This window comes from Hesperophylax consimilis, chromosome 17, assembly GCF_061612785.1.
Source record: "Hesperophylax consimilis isolate HC1 chromosome 17, BYU_Hcon_1.0, whole genome shotgun sequence".
NCBI lineage: Eukaryota > Metazoa > Arthropoda > Insecta > Trichoptera > Limnephilidae > Hesperophylax > Hesperophylax consimilis.
This window is the reverse complement of record NC_142852.1, coordinates 14,042,789-14,065,029: the sequence shown is the minus strand read 5'-3', so window position 1 is coordinate 14,065,029 and position 22,241 is coordinate 14,042,789. Positions and strand designations below refer to the sequence as shown.

General features: G+C 36.0%; 1 protein-coding gene across 1 annotated transcript in view; it reads left to right on the top strand.

The window, feature by feature from the left end:
- LOC149416048 (chymotrypsin-2-like) overlaps positions 1 to 22,241 on the top strand; it is a 64,662-nt gene that overhangs the window by 30,482 nt on the left and 11,939 nt on the right. The window contains exon 5 of the mRNA XM_089641862.1: positions 21,248 to 21,419. Within this exon, the coding sequence (XP_089497988.1) occupies positions 21,248 to 21,419 (172 nt within the window). The remainder of the gene's footprint in view (positions 1 to 21,247; positions 21,420 to 22,241) is intronic.

Sequence of the window (22,241 nt, the reverse complement as noted above, 5' to 3'; positions counted from 1 at the left end):
TCAACTGAAGAGCCACATGCTGACTCACAGTGGAGAAAAACCTTTTTCATGTTCCGTGTGCAGCTATGCGTGTTGTCAGAAGGGTCAGCTGAATAGGCACATGCTGACTCACAGTGTAGAAAAACCTTTTTCATGTTCAGTGTGCAACTATGCAAGTTATCAAAAGAGCCACCTAACGAAACACATGCTGACTCACTGTGGAGAAAAACCTTTTTCATGTTCGGAGTGCAAATATGCTAGTTATCAACAGGGTAACCTGAAAAGACACATGCAAACTCACAGTGGAGAAAAACCTTTTTCATGTTCCAGGTGCAATTATGAATGTAATTGAAAAGATTATCTAAAGAGCCACATGCTGACTTACAGTGGAGAAAAACATTTTTCATGTTCCTTGTGCAACTATGCATGTAACCAAAAAAGTCTCCTTAAAATACACATGCGGATTCACGGTGGAGAAAAACCTTTTTCATGTTCCGTGTGCAACTATGCATGTTATCAAAAGAGCGACCTAACAAACCACATGCTGATTCACAGTGGAGAAAAACCTTTTTCATGTTCCAGGTGCAACTATGCATGTTATCGAAAGGATAATCTAAAGAGCCACTTACTGACTCACAGTGGAGAAAAACCTTTTTCATGTTCCGCTCGCAACTATGCGTGTTATCAGAGAGGTCGACTGAACAGCCACATGCGGATTCACAGTGGAGAAAAACCTTTTTCATGTTCCGTGTGCAACTATGCATGTTATCGAAAGAGTGACCTAACAAACCACATGCCGATTCACAGCGGATAAAAACCTTTTTCATGTTCCGTGTGCAACTATGCGTGTTTTCGAAAGGGTCAGCTAAAGAGGCACATGCTGACTCACAGTGGAGAAAATTTCTTTCATGTTCGGAGTGCAACTATGCAAGTTATCAACAAGGTAACCTGAAGAGACATTTGCTGACTTGAAGTGGAGAAAAACTTTTTTCATGTCTCGTGTGAAACATTTCATTTTATCAAAACGCTTACCTAAAGACTCGCATGCTAACCCACAGTGGCGAATAACTTGTGTTATGTTCCAAGTGCACATATTAATGTAATTATAAAGGCAATTTGAAGCGCATGTTGACTCACTACGGAGAAAACTTTTTCTTGTTCCTTGTTCATCAATGTATATTCTCAAAACGCACATCTTAAAAGCCACATGTTGACTAACAGTGGCGACAAATCTTTTTCATTTTCCAAGTGCACATATTCCGTTTATTGGGAAGGCCACCTTACCCCCCATATAGGACATTTGTCGGAACACATGCTGACTCAAGCGGAGAAAAACCCCCTTTTCTCGTTCCGAGTGCAACTATGCAAGTTTTCAACAGTGTAACTTGAAGAAAAACTTGCTGACTTACAGTTGAGAAAAATCTTTTTCGTTTTCTGGCTCCAATTATTCATGTTCTCATAAGAAAGATTTGAAAAAACACGTGCGCACTCACATGGTTTTTTTCATATGCAATTTTGCATTTTATCGAAAAGACTCTTTGACTGGACACTTTTCTTGTTCCTTGCATTAACATTCACCTGCACGAAAACTTTTTACAGAATAAATTCTAGTTATAGATATGATATGTTTCACCTGAGATTTACCAGTATATAAAATTAGTATAATTTTATAATGGTCAAAATATTTATAAACTTTCGATTTCATTGATTTTTTTCTGAATCGCATTGTAAAAGATTAGATTTTTTTAAAACTTAAATGTACGTGTGACTTAAATGTAAATGTTTTTGTAAAAAAGATAATTATGTCATGCTACACGAAAATCAAAATATATGTGTACAGTAATGTATTTTATTATTTAGTATTTTTTTATACAAACCGCATAGATAAAATGTAATCTTGTTTTTATTTTATATGCCCGTAGTTTGTTTATGTCTAGGTACAATAATATAATTACTTATATATTATATACTCTTCTTTAATATTTATATAAATGACATTTACGTATGCTTTAAAAATAGTTACTTTGTTTTATACGCGGATGACATGAAAATTTATAAAGCTATAGTGTTTAAACGATTGTATGGAATTGCAAAGCGATCTTGATAATTTGTGCGTATATTGTGAATCAAATTTATTGTCCTTAAACATATCTAAGTGTCACTCGATTACATTTACTAGAAATAAAAACAAAATCATCTATCCATACAACTTGAATAACAAACCTCTACAACCTATGTCTACGTGTAAAGATCTAGGTGTTTACTTAGATAGCAAATTAATTTTTGACAAGCACATTGAACATATTATTTCAAAATCCTACAGAATGGTAGGTTTCTTATTAAGAATATGCAAAGTTTTCAAAAGTGCTAAGACTCTGAAAATTTTGTTTTGTTCATTGGTCAGAAGTCCACTGGAGTATGCTTCCACAATATGGAATCCTCAATATAAGGTATACATAGATTTAGTAGAAAGTATACAGAATAAATTTTCGAAACATTTACTTAAGAAATACAACAAAACTACAAATAATATGTTAACTTTACAAAAAAGACGCACATTGTCAGACCTGTTGTTTCTACATAATCTGCTAAATAATAAAATTGATAGTCCCGAATTGCTATCCGTCATTGGTTAAAATGTTCCAACGAGGCGTACCAGGCACACTACACTATGTCATATTGAAGCCAACAATACCAATGCAGCAAACAACTCAGTAATTACTCGAGCAATCACAACATACACCCATTACGAAAAATTACTACATTTAGACATATTTCATGATTCCTTTCTAACATACAAAACTAATTTATTACATTTCTTAGCATGACATATTTCAAAAATAATTTCACATCATTTTTCAAAACTCCTATGTATTAACAGTCAATTACAATTCGTGAGTTTATTATAATTCTTGTTTTCAATTCAGTTATTTTATATATCCACACACTTCCTTCCTTTTATAATAATCTCAGGCGAAATTACGTAATGATACTTTATGGACTACAATAATAGTTACTACGTAATAGGTACTACAACTATGTAATAACTAAAAATATCTAACTGTATCTTATTGTACTGTGTTTGTCTTAACAAATAAATAAATAAAATTATCCACGCACAGGCTGGGCCTTAGTGGGTTCCAAAACAATACTTAAAAAAATATACTTAATTTAATCACTTTTGATCAAAATTTGTTTCCTTTGAACATTACACATTATTAAACAATATAATAAACAACATCATATTTAATAAAATTATATAATATATAATAAAAAATAAAACAAACATTTCTTTCAACTTCATAAATATTTTTAGGAATTCCAAGTTAATGGTTATTATCTGGGTTATAATTATATCCCTTAAAAGGTCGGATTTGTTACAGAAGAGCTATTGCCAAGGACCCTTTCTTCAGAGAATCCCTACCTGGAGTGTCATAAACCACACCCTTCCTTTTGTGTTCCTTGTCTGGGGTACCTGGGGTTTTTCTACTCTTTCGAAAGTGTGCGTGAGAGGTCAAAGGGCTATAGTTAACGTTTGCTTTTCAAACAGTGAACATTCTGAATATTCTGAACATTATTGAACAACGTTCTTGTAGTGACTTCGAGGTTTGTGAGATTTGTGGGAATTTGTCTTCTACAGCATTAACAAGCCATGCTCGTGCAGGTTCGAGTTCAAGGCAGAAAGAAATGGTGTATTTAATTGACCACATGTCTCATCAAATCACTGGCAATAAATTACCATGTAACTGTCAAGTTTTACGCAGCTTATTTTATAATATGCGGCAAGTGAAATTGAACACCAGAGAAGCTACAATACTAAAAATACAGGAAGTTGTAATTTTTTGGGAGAAAGCTAAGATACCAACCAAACACTTTCAAAATTGTGTTTCTAAAAGCACAGCTCAAAATAAAAAAAAAGTAGAAGCTTTCAAGTCAGCCCTTGATGACCTTTTTGATATTACTCGCCAGGATGCATTAAAAAACACTGTTGAAGAAGACAAGCAGTTTTTGTTACTCCAGAGAAAAAAGGGACGTCCTGGCTGCATGGGAGGCGTTTACATGAATTAAGTAAAAGCACAACAACGAAGAGAAAAAAGACATGCAGCTGAGATGGCGAGATTGGAAAAATCACAAAAAAGTAGGTTAGTAGAGTTTTTCTCTCTTTTTTCACGTTTTCCCTATCCTATTTCTCTTCAGATTATTTGACTTGATGCCTATTTCGTAACTGGAATCTTCAACAAGCAGCACATCAGAAGAAAAGGAACAAGAAGAGATGGAGGTGAATTTTCTTGACACAGAGGAAGGAGAACCAGAAATAAAGAAAAAGAAGTACGCGAGGAAGTGTAGAGATTATTACCGAAAGATTGGCTATATTGTTAGAGAGATGTAGTATTTCAGATAGAGACGCAGTTCGAATAATATCAGCTATTGCAAAGGCGTTAGGTTTTGACTCACAGAATTTAATTGTATGGAGAAGTTTAATACGACTTCGCAGATAGCTATTCCGAAAACAAAGGACTGAGCTTATCAAACATAGATTCAAAAATTTCGATTTAGAAGGAGCTGCTGTGCACTGAGACGGAAAATTACTTCCAGATATTTTGAGTAAAGAAAATGTAGAAAGGGTAGCGGTTTTGATTAGTTGTGGGGATGAAGAACAGTTGATAGGAGTTCCTCAGCTTGAAAATGGTACTGGAATTACTCAATTTTCAGCAGTTGAAGAGTGGGGGGCAGTTGAGAAAATCCAGGCAATGTGTTTTGATACCACTGCGGTAAATACTGGTCGCTTCAACGGAACCTGCGTTTTGTAGGAGCAATTATTAGAAAAAAATCTTCTTTATTTAGCATGTCGTCACCATATTTTTGGAAATTATTCTAAAATCAGTTTTTGATTTCAGATTGATTTCTCAAATATTTTTAAAAACATTCAAACTGGGTGGTCGAAGCTAGACAAGACAAAATATAAAACTGCTATTGAAGATAAAAATATTAGACATAAAATAGGGAATTCAGATGAAATATCATTTTTTCTTCCAGAACAATTAAAAAACCAACAGCCAAGGGATGATAACAAAGAATTAATTCAAGTTTCGTTAGTTGTGTTAGGACGTACTCCCCCAAAAAATACTTTTGTCAAAGTTCCTGGTGCCATTCATCACGCTAGATGGATGGCAAAGGTCATTTATTCTATCAAAATATATCTTTCCAGGGATCAATTTACATGAACAAATTTAGAAAAAAAAGCTATCACTGACATTGGTTTAATTTTAGTAAACCTTTATGTAAAAGCGTGGTTTAACGCCCCCAAACCCACTTTGGCCCCCAACCAAGACCTACAATTTTTAAAGTTTCTTGTAAAATATAGAGAAATCGATAAAGAACTTGCAGACAAGACACTGTCTAAAATGATAAATCATTTGTGGTACCTCAATTCTGAGCAAGTCGCATTTTCTTTCTTCGATGAAAATTTTGAAAAAAGTGTCAAAACAAGCTTGGCTGTTAAAATTTTACAATTAATTCCAATTGAAGAACAAACATGTGATAGGGATGTGAAAGCAAAACTCAGTGTCCATCAAGTGGATAATTTATTTGATAAAGATATCGATTTTTTTGTTTCTCATCAAACTCTAAATTTTTTCAAAAGATTTGAAATTGATACAGAATTTTTAAATACGGATCCTGATATATGGTGTGAAAATGCACATTATTTAAAAGCAAAAAAATAGTGAACGGTTTCAATGTTGTCAATGACACAGCTGAAAGAGGGGTAAAATTAATCCAAGACTTCAATTCCTGTTTGACAAAAGACTAAAAACAACGACAGTTTCTGTTACAAGTTGTATCGGAATGTCAAAAAAATTTTCCTGACTCTTCAAAAGCCATGTTATCTAAGCCATTACCACCTTAATCTGATAATTAATTGTTTATGAAAATAATAATAACTTCTTTCTTTCATAATGCTTTCTTTTGTATATTTTAAATAATAAAACTTTGAACATTATTTCTTCTTGTTTTTTATACCTTTTTGCATTTCTCTCGTAAATCCATCATTTTCAATTTGATTTAAAAAAAAAAAAAAATTATAGAAAGTTAAACTTCAACCTTGATGAGGCATAAGTTAACCTTATCCAATTGAGCTGAAACTTCACCAATCTCATTTTTTAGCCAATTGGAGGCTTTTAGGGGGGTCAGCACAAAAATTCCAACATTGATGTTTTGTAACCACCCTAATAGGAAATATTAAAAAAAAATAAGTAACCTAAAAAGAGTATACTACGCACTAATCCAGTCGTTAATTCAATACGGAATTATCGGATGGGGGGGTCATACAATAAGATTCTAACCCCGATCAAAATGGTCCAGAAGCTAATCCTTAAAGTAATCTCCAAGGAACATCAAAATTAAAAAATGTAATACCAAACAAATGCAAAATAACTTTACCTATTTAGGAATAAAGTATTTCAACAACCTTCAGATTGAAATAAAATTATATTAACAAACTTAAACTGAAACTGAAGCACCACTTTCAGAACGAATTAACTGAATAATTGCCTGTTTTTCCCTTTATTGATATTGATTATCAGTCTGTACTCAACTCCACTGTATTTAGATGTTGTCTCTTTATATAATGTTCCTATTATACTTACCTATAGCATAATGGTATTCTGTTTTCCTTATAATTAGTGTAACTCTCTCACCAAGCACAAGAACCAGTTTCTTCATTGGTGAGATGGCGAACATTAATATATTTTGTAACCATATGTACTCATGTAACATCCTGTACCCACTTATATATATATAAAAAAATAAAAAAAAATTGTCGACTTATTACAGTTTAGTTGCGTAGTGCAAAGTATGTTAGTTGTATGACGTTATCGCATGGAAATGATTTTAGTTCATTAGATACTATTTTTATGTTTACGGTATAACTTTTATTATTGTAATCACGCACCGATCGTGGGTAATCTCTGCTAATCTGAAATTGAAATCTATGATAGGTAACTACTATTTTATTGATATTTATGCAAGACCGCTTAAGAATATTGAGATAGAAAAAATGTATTATTTATCGTTTTATTAAATCTTATATGGATTTGTAAATTTATAAACAGATGCGAGTTAAAATTATTATGATTACGTACCCAGAATGCTGTTATATTAACCTTCCAGCGAGCGCGCTGTCGTAAAATTTACGACAGACGCGCCTTATAGCTTCGAGCTATGCTAGAGTCAAATCAAATGTCAAACATTTACCGCAAGATATAAATGTTTTTCTCAAAGTGAGTTACGGTAGGGCTATTGAACCGATGACAGAAGAAGAAAACATAAGCTTTCCAAAACTAGGTGTTTGTCGGTTATGTGCACTGGATAAGAAAAGATCCTCAGCATCAATGAAGTGTTGCCGTTGCCAGTCCTTTACATGCAAGAACCATTCTTCAGTTGAGGTGGTTTGTAACAATTGTAAGGATGGGAATAGTGATTCTGACTAAATAGGTCGATAACAAATTTTGTTTTGAAATATTAAAATGTTTTGAGTGTTGTTTCGTTTTTTTAAGAAAGTCAATTTGTTTTTGTTTTAAGTACTGCCTATTATCATTCTTCATATAATTAAAAAAAATCCCTAACATTTGTATAAAGAAAACACCACTTATATGGAGAAAACTTGATGACGTAAAATTTACGACAAGCGCCCGCTCAAGGGAAATTTCTCAACGCGCCCGCTGGAAGGTTAAAACAAATATTCATTATTTTAATTTACATGAAAAGTACAAATTGTATACATAATTATCCAATTAGCCAAACAGTCTACTTGTGTGAAATCTAAGGATACAAATTACCATTGCGCTTAAGATTGAAGGAAGAAACAGAATTATGTGGTTTTCTCTTCCCTTTTGATATTCGCTTTAATTAACTTAGCAATCACGAGAAGCCATTAGGTATATTGAAATTTGATGAAATTATATTTTAAAAATCCACAGCAGTTAACATATATTATATTATATAGGATTTAGCTTAGGTGTTAGCGGTGAGGTTAATTCGTAATGTAAGTTAAGTAATATTTATTTCGCTGCTCGAAATTTAACAAAAAAACCAATATTAACATGTAATACTCTTAACAACAACAGCTAATACTCTTAATTCGGGGGTTCTTGAATTTGTTACCCTAATTTGAGAATAAATAAATTATGCCTTTTCCTAAATAAAAAAATAAATATATGTTATATATGACATTGAGGCCGCTATTGTGAAGTCAACGGAGGACTTAATTTATTACTTACATTGTGCTATAGATTATCTTCAAAGACATCGCGGTAGATGATAAATGTGAGATCAGTTTCAGTCAAGATATGTAGGAAGATGAAAACGTGCTCTTGCTTTCAAATAAAGGTTTGTTTCCATATGCGGGCTGATGATGGGCTCGAACCGCGAGCGAGGCCGGTACGCTTGTAGGTACCTGCGGATTGATGCGGACAGAGTCGCCGCCCGTCGTCACTTGTACATGGACGCTTGAATGGGACTGACTCTGTAAGACTGACCTATGTACCGCAATGTCACCATGCACCACTCGTTCGAGAACAAATCGCGAGTAGGTAGGATTGCGGCTTTGCTGTCATTATAGATAGGTAGATGAGGCGTACATTTGCCGTCTTACTGGTATGTTCCAATGTGAGGCGCGTTGCATTTATTGAATTTCTAGAACCTACTCGTGTTTCTTTTAGATTTATTGGTATTATCTTCTTCTTAAATGATATATTACATATTAAAAGAAAAGTTATCCAAAAAATGTACAGTTTTTATGTTCTTTATTTATGTATCCTGTATCTTCTTAACTCCTGTACTTACATTATTTTATTTATTTGTCATTTTAATTTCTGAAAAAGAAGTATTTTACCGAGTAGGTATAAAGATTCTACATGATAGTAACTTTTTTCGGAATTCAAACGTTTTAAGGTTGTTTTTAGGTAAAAAATTGAAAATTGGTGAAAAAAAAAATATCTTCTCGGGAAAAATCTTTTTGTAAGGGAAAAACATACATTTGAATAATACCTACATATCACCTTCCGTAGTTATCGCACTTTACCCTCAGACACCCGGTAAACTCGTAATAAATATATGGAAAAGTTCTCTGGGCGCTTAAACAAATAAAAAACAGATACGATGATTTGAGATTTTCACGGCCAAATGTATAAAAGTGGTTTATTTTAATTATGTCGTGTTGCGCTACCTCCTTCTTTAGCCAACGTTAACAGCGTCCATCATCAGGTAGATGTGTAAAACATCATAATAAGGGGGTAGCGCAAGACGGCATAAAACCCCAAAAAATAACCCCTAAAAATAAATGAACGTATCAAAAATGAGAAATATATTAAAAGGAGAAAGAGGGTCGCTTTAGGGAAAGATCATAGTGATGTTGGGTCTTAAAGAGACCCACGTTGTAGGATGGTGGAAACAAATAATCATTTCTCAGTGGAGCTGTTGAATACAAGAACCAGGGTAGAGACGCATAGAAGTGATACGTTTTCATGTGACACATTTAATTTTTATGTGAATTGATAAGGAGATTGAATAAAAGGCTGACGTGGTAAGTTGCGAAATCATTAGTTTCCTATCATTTGTTGAGCAATGTTCAGGGTACTCTTTCTTTTCTCCGCCGTCTTGGTTGCAGTTTTCGGTAAGTTTATTCAAAATTATGACAAATTAATCTGCCATTTTCATTCGCTTTCTTTTGATTAAAAAATTTTGCCTTGGATTTTTTTATAATGTTTTGGTCAGTAAAAGATTTGAAAATTTCTGTTGTTGGCGTCCTTATGGGAACTTTTAGGATTATATTTAAAATACCTTCCTGGGCTTATTTAGATGGTTGCATCATGTTCTTGAAGTAGCAGAACCCCATCCTAGTATACCATATTCGATACGAGAGTAGCATAGGGCAAAGAAATGTTTTTTATGTCATTTTGAGTGTTTGTATTTGTGTCACTTGATCGTGCCTTGTGTTCTTCGGGGTTCCCCGACCTGTTCAACCATTCACTTCCAAGTGATATATTCTCCTAGTACCTCTTTCTTCGTTCATCACTTACATCTCATTTTACCACAAATAATTATTTGATTCATGTCTTCCTCGGTAATTTTCGGATTTTTCTGCCATTCGCTTCATACAATATCACGATATTTATATAGTTTCTGTTAACTGCATTATTTTGACTTTAATTCGACTACGTATCTCATTCTAGTGCTGAGATAACGTGTTAAGTCGATCTCGAGTGTCCCAGAATTCATAAACCATTGAAACCACTCTTTGTACAGTCCTGGCGCTAATAAGAAGAAACCTCGAAATGTTCAGTTAAATTGGTATAGTAGATTTAGAGTCTATGGGGGACAAACCAAAAAAACTCGATTCTTGTACATAAAGATTTATTTATGACTTGTGTTTTTACACAGAAGTTAGTTATAAGCAGTGGTTTTACGGTTTAAAATTTGGATAAATTTAAATGAAAAATTAAGTAATCCAATCATTTTCAGAAATAATATTTAACATTGAATGTTTTGTTAAAAATGTGGATATTATTTGTATATTAGTTTTTTAAACTATGTAAGCGAGGAATCGTCGAGTTTGCTACATAATTTGTTTGTGAAAGGAGACAATTAAATATGTCCTTATGCAAAGTGTGTCAAATTGGTTCTCTTATATTGACTAGATTCGCAACAGTCTAGCGTTTAATTTATAATTTTAAAAAGGAAGACTTTTCCTTCATCGATCCTTAAATCTTTGTATATTTTTGTAATAAAAGAAGCATAATAAATACGAAATAATACAAAAACAACACGTCGAATCACCAGAGATCAAATGGGAAAATAATTCACCGACTGCAGATATTTTCAAATAGGAGGGTTCGAACTTCTAATTGGACCTATAAATCCTACTGATCCTTCAGTATAAATATTTAAAAAATCTTTCGTAATATAAATAATATACATATTTTTATTATAACACATGAACTATTTTCGTAGAAAGAAATCACTTTGTGGTTTAACATTTTAATGAAATAAAACAATATTTTTTGTTTAAAACCACGATTTTTTATTAATTTTAAGACCGACCGGTTTCGCTGCACTCGAGCATCGTCAGTGTACAAAATTAAACTGAAGTAAACTGTCGAGTGAAGCGAAACCGGTCGGTCTTATAATTCATAAAAATTCGTGGTTTTAAACAAAAAATATTGTTTTATTTCACATAAACTATTATTGTGTTTTGTGAAAAAACGTAACTGCTGTTCTGCCTGCAGGTTTTATTTTAACATCTTTTCTAAATAAATGGAAAAATGGTAAGGAGTTATCTTAGTTAGTACTTATTAATACTACATTGACAGAAAAATTAAAAATACTATTTGTATTACCTTATGGTCTTCCTAGTAAAAAGTTATGGACTTAACGTTCAGGACAAAATAACTAAAATAATTAAAAATAAATAAAAAATATAATGGCGTACCTATAATATAATGGGTTACCTACAATATAATGGCAGGTTGAATTCAGTGTGGACTCTAATATTACAAACTTGGATTTAATAACAAAATCAGTATAATTTGGCAGGCAGTTATGGGTTCCTCCGCCCTGGGAACCATTTATTGGATAACCAACGCCTCTGGCAAAGTTTGGTCCACGTGGTTCGCTATATGTAGTGGCTTTATTGGCAGAGGTGCTTGGGTTCATGCGGTACGGTTTGTGGGAGGGTTGGATTCTTAAGTCCGTCACTTCTGGACATACTGATCCCTAGATTCCTATCCACCCTTTGTACCGCCGCCCTGGGAACCATTTATTGGATAACCAACGCCTCTGGCAAAGTTTGGTCCACGTGGTTCGCTATATGTAGTGACTTTGTTGGCAGAGGTGCCCGGGTTTATGCTGTACGGTTTGTGGGAGGGTTGGATTCTTAAGTCCGTCACTTCTGGACACACTGATCCCTAGATTCCTATCCACCCCTTGTACCTCCGCCCTGGGAACCATTTATTGGATAACCAACGCCTCTGGCAAAGTTTGGTCCACGTGGTTCGCTATATGTTGTGACTTTGTTGGCAGAGGTGCCCGGGTTCATGCTGTACGGTTTGTGGGAGGGTTGGATTCTTAAGTCCGTCACTTCTGGACACACTGATCCCTAGATTCCTATCCACCCCTTGTACCTGCGCCCTGGGAACCATTTATTGGATAACCAACGCCTCTGGCAAAGTTTGGTCCACGTGGTTCGCTATATGTTGTGACTTTGTTGGCAGAGGTGCCCGGGTTCATGCTGTACGGTTTGTGGGAGGGTTGGATTCTTAAGTCCGTCACTTCTGGACACACTGATCCCTAGATTCCTATCCACCTCTTGTACCGCCGCCCTGGGAACCATTTATTGGATAACCAACGCCTCTGGCAAAGTTTGGTCCACGTGGTTCGCTATATGTTGTGACTTTGTTGGCAGAGGTGCCCGGGTTCATGCTGTACGGTTTGTGGGAGGGTTGGATTCTTAAGTCCGTCACTTCTGGACACACTGATCCCTAGATTCCTATCCACCCCTTGTACCTCCGCCCTGGGAACCATTTATTGGATAACCAACGCCTCTGGCAAAGTTTGGTCCACGTGGTTCGCTATATGTTGTGACTTTGTTGGTAGAGGTGCCCGGGTTCATGCTGTACGGTTTGTGGGAGGGTTGGATTCTTAAGTCCGTCACTTCTGGACACACTGATCCCTAGATTCCTATCCACCCCTTGTACCGCCGCCCTGGGAACCATTTATTGGATAACCAACGCCTCTGGCAAAGTTTGGTCCACGTGGTTCGCTATATGTTGTGACTTTGTTGGCAGAGGTGCCCGGGTTCATTCTGTACGGTTTGTGGGAGGGTTGGATTCTTAAGTCCGTCACTTCTGGACACACTGATCCCTAGATTCCTATCCACCCCTTGTACCTCCGCCCTGGGAACCATTTATTGGATAACCAACGCCTCTGGCAAAGTTTGGTCCACGTGGTTCGCTGTATGTTGTGACTTTGTTGGCAGAGGTGCCCGGGTTCATGCTGTACGGTTTGTGGGAGGGTTGGATTCTTAAGTCCGTCACTTCTGGACACACTGATCCCTAGATTCCTATCCACCCCTTGTACCTCCGCCCTGGGAACCATTTATTGGATAACCAACGCCTCTGGCAAAGTTTGGTCCACGTGGTTCGCTATATGTTGTGACTTTGTTGGTAGAGGTGCCCGGGTTCATGCTGTACGGTTTGTGGGAGGGTTGGATTCTTAAGTCCGTCACTTCTGGACACACTGATCCCTAGATTCCTATCCACCCCTTGTACCTGCGCCCTGGGAACCATTTATTGGATAACCAACGCCTCTGGCAAAGTTTGGTCCACGTGGTTCGCTATATGTTGTGACTTTGTTGGCAGAGGTGCCCGGGTTCATGCTGTACGGTTTGTGGGAGGGTTGGATTCTTAAGTCCGTCACTTCTGGACACACTGATCCCTAGATTCCTATCCACCTCTTGTACCGCCGCCCTGGGAACCATTTATTGGATAACCAACGCCTCTGGCAAAGTTTGGTCCACGTGGTTCGCTATATGTTGTGACTTTGTTGGCAGAGGTGCCCGGGTTCATGCTGTACGGTTTGTGGGAGGGTTGGATTCTTAAGTCCGTCACTTCTGGACACACTGATCCCTAGATTCCTATCCACCCCTTGTACCTCCGCCCTGGGAACCATTTATTGGATAACCAACGCCTCTGGCAAAGTTTGGTCCACGTGGTTCGCTATATGTTGTGACTTTGTTGGTAGAGGTGCCCGGGTTCATGCTGTACGGTTTGTGGGAGGGTTGGATTCTTAAGTCCGTCACTTCTGGACACACTGATCCCTAGATTCCTATCCACCCCTTGTACCGCCGCCCTGGGAACCATTTATTGGATAACCAACGCCTCTGGCAAAGTTTGGTCCACGTGGTTCGCTATATGTTGTGACTTTGTTGGCAGAGGTGCCCGGGTTCATTCTGTACGGTTTGTGGGAGGGTTGGATTCTTAAGTCCGTCACTTCTGGACACACTGATCCCTAGATTCCTATACACCCCTTGTACCTCCGCCCTGGGAACCATTTATTGGATAACCAACGCCTCTGGCAAAGTTTGGTCCACGTGGTTCGCTGTATGTTGTGACTTTGTTGGCAGAGGTGCCCGGGTTCATGCTGTACGGTTTGTGGGAGGGTTGGATTCTTAAGTCCGTCACTTCTGGACACACTGATCCCTAGATTCCTATCCACCCCTTGTACCTCCGCCCTGGGAACCATTTATTGGATAACCAACGCCTCTGGCAAATTTTGGTCCACGTGGTTCGCTATATGTTGTGACTTTGTTGGCAGAGGTGCCCGGGTTCATGCTGTACGGTTTGTGGGAGGGTTGGATTCTTAAGTCCGTCACTTCTGGACACACTGATCCCTAGATTCCTATCCACCCCTTGTACCGCCGCCCTGGGAACCATTTATTGGATAACCAACGCCTCTGGCAAAGTTTGGTCCACGTGGTTCGCTATATGTTGTGACTTTGTTGGCAGAGGTGCCCGGGTTCATGCGGTACGGTTTATGGGAGGGTTGTATTCTTCTGGACATACTGATCCCTAGATTCCTATCCACCCCTTATACCGTGTCCTTCCCAGAACTTCCTCTCCTTCCTCTCCTTAAAATACACACCACCCCCCATCATTATTTCGGTCCCCGTGTTTATTTATTTATTTATTAATGCCCTATCGCGCTTTTACATAGTAAATTGACAGTTAATGTATGTAAGTATAACATAAAACATGGATTATAATCATAACATAATACAAAAAAAAATAAAAATGAAATGCTAAGATAAGATAAACATTAAATCCAAATAAAGTAAAAATGTAAATTAAGTAAAGCATAAAGTACGTTTGTACATTGTACATTCATATACCTATGCATGTTGCATATTTCACATATTCATGTTTGTTGAAAACCAGTATGACTGAAAACAGTAAAATAATTTACTCGTCAGGTAAATAGAAAATAAATACATTTAATATACCGATATGTAGTATAAAACAAATGTTTAAAAAAATAAGAAAAACGCAAAATACCAACGCCGTCATTATTATCGAATTTAAATAAAATTACTTGAAATGGTAAAGTAAATCAAAATATATTATACATTTCAAGTATGACCGTAAATGCATACAGTCATTAATATGCTTCTAAAAAAATAAATAACAAATAAACTAAGGAGGGTGTTAGTTAAACGCTGGAAGGTATAGAGAAAAGAGTATTTTTTAAAAGCTAATAAATAAAACAAGTTAATAACTAGCAATTAGGTCTGAAATTAGTTGCCTTTTGAAACTCACAAAATTATTAACACCAAATATATCAATAAGTTCAAAGTATTTGTTTGCAAGGTAATGAATTCTTCGATTGGTGAATACATAGAGCAGTTAGTATTGAGGTTATTGTTTTATATAAAAGAGTCTTTGCTTTGAGTTTGTCTGGTAGGCAGTAGCGGCGTTAGGGTAGGGCGCGGTTGGGCGACCGCCCAGGGCGCCGGATTTAAAGGGGCGCCACAGGCGCCCGGCGCGCCCCTTTATATCCCTCGTTCTTTGAACGAGGCCTACTTAACTACTTACTCGTAAATTCCCTAAATATAAGGAAAAAATTGTTATGGTTGCAACGCTAGAATCTAGAATGGAACCTTCGATTGCACCGCATGCAGTTCATTTTACCGGGAATCCCCAACCAATTGGCAACCATAGTAGCGATGGGCGGAATCGATGAATCATCGATGGTTTACTCGATCTTTTTTACCATTCGAAATATCTCGATTAATTGTCAGAATTCATTCGAATGCAACTCCGAGACAATCGTTTTGAAACGTCATCGAATTTCGTCGCTGTGATTGGTCAGAAATAATCGATGCCAGCCAAGCGTTGTGATTGGTTAGAATTAATTCGAATGCAACTCCGAGACAATCGTTTTGAAACGTCATCGAATTTCATCGCTGTGATTGGTCAGAAATAATCGATGCCAGCCAAGCGTTGTGATTGGTCATAATTAATTCGAATGCAACTCCGAGACAATCGTTTTGAAACGTCATCGAAAGTGGAATCGAAACAATCGCTCTGAAATGTCAGAAATCATTCGAATGTTCAGTCCGAGATAATCGTTTTCAAACTGTCAAAATTCGTTCGAAAACGCAAATCGATTCTCACATTCGAGAGGTTATATTTCGAGATGTCAAAATATCTCAGATTGCTTGACAAACGAAGTACATTGTTGGCTGCCTACTGAAGCATGTTGATGTTATAATCAACCTCGTGTGTGAATTGTAAATTATGAATTAATACTTTTAGGTGAAGATTTACGTTTCCAGTAGGTATAGTTTATGTGTAAAAGATTTTCATGGTGATAGTTTTTCACAATTGAAGGTTTAATACCTACCTATGTTATTTTTAGGTTATGTATCGTCTATTCGGGACATTCGGGTAGTGTATATTTAAAATAAAATAAACCAATAACTTAGCAAACACCATTTTTATATTTAATGCTGATCGGGTTTCACTACAACCGTAGCTTCTTCGGGCAGTATACAATATTCAGTATATATTAAACTCATCAAGTGACATGTGTTCGTTCATATAAACATAATATATCTGCTACCTATGCTACGAACAAATATATTTAATTTATTTGAAATTGAAAGAAATTAACATCGGTGTCTCTTAGTTAGTAATTAAAATGAAACGCTTTCTGTAGTAAAATAACTTTATTTACTTAATAATAATGTGTGAATTGCATACAAATTACAAATGAATGAATGGTTTGTTTTGGGTTCTAGTAGACGCCTACAACGTACATGAGATTTAGAGGTTATTTTTAACAAAACGGCATATAATTATTATCTTATTATTAAGAGGTACATTATAAATATTATTAATGGGAATTTGCACCTACTGGCTACACTAAGTAGCTATTCAGCAGGAGCTTACAATATTATATAAAACAGATATCAAAGTACAGCAAATGAAAATTACAGCACAATAATAATGTACATAAAAATATTTTTCTTTGTACTTAAAAAGCTTGTATAATAATATTTTATAATATATTTTGATTGTACGTATGTAGATATTCGAATCTTATTAATTATTTATAAAAATGTTAATTGCATATGCATACATATTTGAAATTCGTGGACAACAGGAAAAATACTAATGTTGCTAGCAGACAACAAGGGAATCATTGCCAGGAATGAAAATTAGTGATTGAAATTTCGCTAGTACCTGCTTACCAAAAATATTGCCATACTAATGAAAATAAATTACAACCGGAATATATATTCGAATCCTACCCCCCCCCCCCCCGACGGAAAATTTTTTGCCCCTGTCCGTAGCTATTGCTCCCGCACTCCGAGCGATTCATTCGAATGGATCATTCGATTCTTTTGATGTTTCGGTTTAAAAAAATCGATTATATAAATATATCGATCATTCCCATCACTAAACCATAGAGAAAAACAATAAAAAAACATTGTCCATCTCTTTTTAATATTTAATTTTTATTCAAAAAGAGTTGGCGGCGTTGGCGCTTCAAAATAATACAATATCAATGGAAATTAGCCTTCCTTATTGTTATATTTTATTTGGAACATTATAATTAGTTAAAATGAATAAAAGTTTTACCTCCATTCATGTTAAATAATGATCCTAGCCATCATGAGAATAGCACTTCACACAAGAAGTTTTACCTTTCATGGGTTGATACTGAACTACGATTAAAAACAGGAAAAACAATAGATTGCCAAGAGCAACATTTGATTAGAAAGGAAACTACCTACCAGATGGAATAATGTTTTGTCTAGATTGATGCATATTACACTTTACTTAGCTGAAAACAATATGGCGTTCAGAGGTACTTCTGACAAACTATATACGCCAAATAACGGAAAGTTCTTGGGCTTAGTACAACTACTAGCTAAATTTGATCCAGTTATGCAGGAGCACTTGCGATTAGCTATGAAGGGTGATGTTTCAGACCACTACTGCGGAAAAGACATTCAAAATGAATTAATAGAGTTGATCGGTGAAAAAATAAAGTCAGAAATCATATCTCGCGCAAAGAAATCAAAATATTATTCTATTATAGCTGACTGTACTCCGGACATTAGTCATGTAGAACAACTTTCACTGACAATACGATTTGTTGATTTATCATCAGATGACGATAAAGTATCAGTAAAAGAGCATTTCGTAAAATTTATACCTGTAAATGAGTCGACTGGTGAAAAACTGACTGAAGTTATTATTGATGTTTTAAATAAACACGGACTGGAATTGAACGACTGTAGGGGTCAGGGTTATGACAACGGAGCGAATATGAAAGGGAAAAATATTGAGGTTCAAAGGAGGATTCTGGACATAAATCCCTTAGCTGTTTATGTACCTTGTGGTTGTCATAGCTACAATCTCGTACTATGCGATGCCGCTAAGTCATCCGTAAAATCAGTCACTTTGTTTGGGGTACTTCAGAGGTTGTTCACATTGTTTTCAGCTTCTGTTCATCGATGGAAAATTCTAACCGATCATTTGGGATTATATACTATAAAAAAGCTCAGTGACACACGTTGGGAAGCAAGAATAAACAGTGTTAAAGCAGTCCGTTATCAAATTAGTGCCATCCATGACGCCTTAATTACTTTGGCTATTGAAACTCAGAAAACTGATGTTCGAGTCTCTCATGAGGCTACTACTCTAGCCGAACAGTTAAAAGATATCAGCTTCATAGTTTCGTTGGTTGTTTGGTATGACATACTTTTTCAAATTAATGTCGTTAGTAAATCTCTACAATCAACAGATATGGATATCAGTAAATGTACAGAAATGTTGAAAAAATGTTGCACTTTCTTGGAAGAATATAGAAATACTGGCTTTAAAAGCGCCATTTTAACTGCGAAGGGATTGGCTGAATAACTAAAAATTGAACCTGTGTTTAGAGCCACAACAAGAATTCGATTTGTTAAGCGTCAAGCTGGTGAAACTGCCCACGACGAGCCTATAACTTCTCCAGAAAAAAATTTGAGGTTGAATTTTTCAACTCTCTCTTGGACACTACATTAATTTCAGTTAATGAAAGATTTGAACAGTTAAATGAGTACTCGGAATCTTGGTCTTTTTTGTACAATATAAAACAGATTCCGGAAAAACCCGACCTTGTCAAACTCTGTGGTAATCTCCAATTGAAATTAACTGTAGACTCTAAATCTGATATAGATGGTTGTATGTTGTGTGATGAACTCGTAAGCCTGAAATCTTTTTTGCCTAATCAGAATGTGGTTACCCCTGCTTATGTTTTAAATTTTATCAAAGATCGCAACCTACAAGAACTGTATCCAAATGTGTGGATAGTATTGCGTATATTATTGACTATACCTGTAACGGTTGCTAGTGGGGAGAGGAGTTTTTCTAAGCTTAAGCTGATTAAAACCTATCTGCGATCGACAATATCACAATCTAGATTGACAAACTTGGCAACTTTGTCAATCGAAAATGAAATTGCTGAAAATATCGATTTTGATAACCTTATAAAAGAGTTCGCCGATAGAAAGGCTAGAAAAGTGAAGTTTTTTAAAATAAATAGTTTTTTTTTTAATAAACGGTTATTCCATTATACCCATTGCCTTTTTTCGTATGGAATTGAATTGCAGTTAGGGGGCGCCGTAAAAATCTCGCCCAGGGCGCTGATAGTACTAAAACCGGCCCTTCTGGTAGGTACATTCATATAAATTAATTCCAATTATTCAGGGCTGTCAATTAGAGATTTGATAATTTTGAATAAAAATAATATATCAGTTAGAATTTTTCTATCTGATAGTTTGAGAATTATGGTTTCGGTACGTTTGTTATTATAATTTATAAATTCGATGGAAATATTAATTTCAAAATTGATGTACGGAAGAAATTTATTTTGTACCTTTTCTAAGGCTTGAGAATGGACTTTGTAGAACGGTGACCATACTGTTGAAGTTTATTCTAATTTACTTCGTACTAATGAACAATATAGAAGTTTTAAAGTTAAAACATTTTAAACTTTGCCCCCATTCTCAAAATAAAACCGAGCATTCTCATTGCATCGCTTTTAGTTTCATCGATGTGTAAGTTAAACTGCAGACTTTCGTGGAATAAGACACCGAGATCTAGAATCTGTGAAACTCAAAGACGATTTAATGAAATAAGAAAAGAGGATTTTTACCTTTGTAAAAACTAATAATCTGGCATTTACCAATATTTTGTTGCAAATCATTTTCTGAACACCAAGCAAATAGTTTATTCAGGTTCAACTGCAAAATAGCGCGATCATTATCATCTTTAATTATTCTGTAGATCTTCAGATCATCGGCAAATAATTAAGTAATATATGACTTTACTAAAAATATTTGCTATGTCATTGACGAACAAACAAAATATTATTGGGCCCAAATGAGATCCTTGCGGTACTCCACTTGATGCCGCAAATGAGAGTGACTTCATAAATAACTTATGTATGGGATGTGACAATGAATGCATACAATTAACTAGGAATCTAGGTGGAACTTTATCGGGTCATGCGGATTTGCGGGAATCGAGACTCTTCAGCTTATATATAACGTCCTCTTTAGTTACTGTACAGTCAGATATATCAAGATTCTCAACCAAATTAGAGCAAGAGCACTTACGGTCTACACTTTTACCAACATATACACCACCAAAAAACTCAGCAAACAGATTAACAGTTTCCTGTAGATTTTGTGATTGTTTACAATCGATCGACGTAGTACTAGGTCTATAAGTTCCAGTTTCTTTTTGGGATTTAGTTCGAGGGAAAAGGCTCTTGACTGGCCAGCTGGAGGTCGCGGGTTAAAATCCCGCTGTGCGCGAGCTAATTTTATTCGTTTAATTTCTGTTATTTCTGCACGTTTGAGAGTGAAAGATACTCTCAGTATCGCCCTCGTGTAAAATCACCATTCAGAATTGAAAGGATGCATGAAGTGGCTTTGGCCGTGTTTGGTGATCAGATCTGAATTGTCAAGAATTTCCACACTTTCCTCTACCGCGTCTCCTTCCCTTCCTTCAGCATCACAACATACACTAATTGGGGACGCCATAGTCTCACTGGCTCTAGATTGCTGGAAGCAGTTGTACGGTTTAACATTAAAAAAACTAAAAAAGGAGATAATGTAAAAAATATACATTAAACTAAAATGGATGTGTATTTCTAGCTGCGCCCACTGCTGACAATGAAATCCAATGGCGTGTGGTCGGAGGAACAGATGCAGAAGTCGATGAGTTTCCCTACATGGCGTCCTTGAGGGACATCAATAACCAGTTTCTTTGCGGAGGCTCCATTGTGAATGCACACACCGTCCTCACAGCTGCACATTGCGTTATACGGTAAGCAAACCTTCTTATATATACATGGACCTACGTCGTATTTGTCGATCTCATTTTGTATTTATTTCATATCTCATAATTAAACAATTAAAAATATAAAGCTGCCAATAATATGTAAAAAAAATTGTTGAAAGATAATTTTTTTATTCTGAATTTGAAATATGAGATCGACAATTTCGACGTAAAATAATAGGGTCCTGATGTCCGAGTCGTTAAAGGCCTTGTTCCGGTAGATCATGTGTTCGATTCGCAGTTTAGACCGTTGTTCTGTTTCATGTTTCGTTTAGCTTTCTTAATGTATTCTTCTTCTTCATTAATGTGTCTCTTTTATTTGTTTTATGTAGTTACTTTCCAAGAACAATGGCACAATTATGTTACTGCGAAAGCACACTTCTGTCATGACAGAACATTTCAACTTAAAATACAGCATTCTGCCAAATACGCTGTTTTGCCACTAGAACTAGCGTCCAGCACCGGTGCATATTCAGGAAATACGCCAAACGCTTGCCCTACATTTGTACACGGTCGACATTTTTCACATGAGAACGTATCGCTTCTACGAATCGTTCTTGAGTTTAACAGCTCGACTGTAGATCGATTGAAAGCCTCTGTGTTTCCTCCTTCAAACAACATGGGTCTCTTCAAGATCCATGTTCACTCCTTCCTCTTCTCTAAATGATCCTCCACACGACATCCCCAGAGAAGACATTGGCCCTCAAGGAATTTCTTTTCCTCAGGGCCTTCAGTGTGGAATTGTAAGTCTGTCTCGGTGCGGGAGACAGAATGCTTGAGTTTCAGCGTTTTGACCTCACGTGTAGGCAG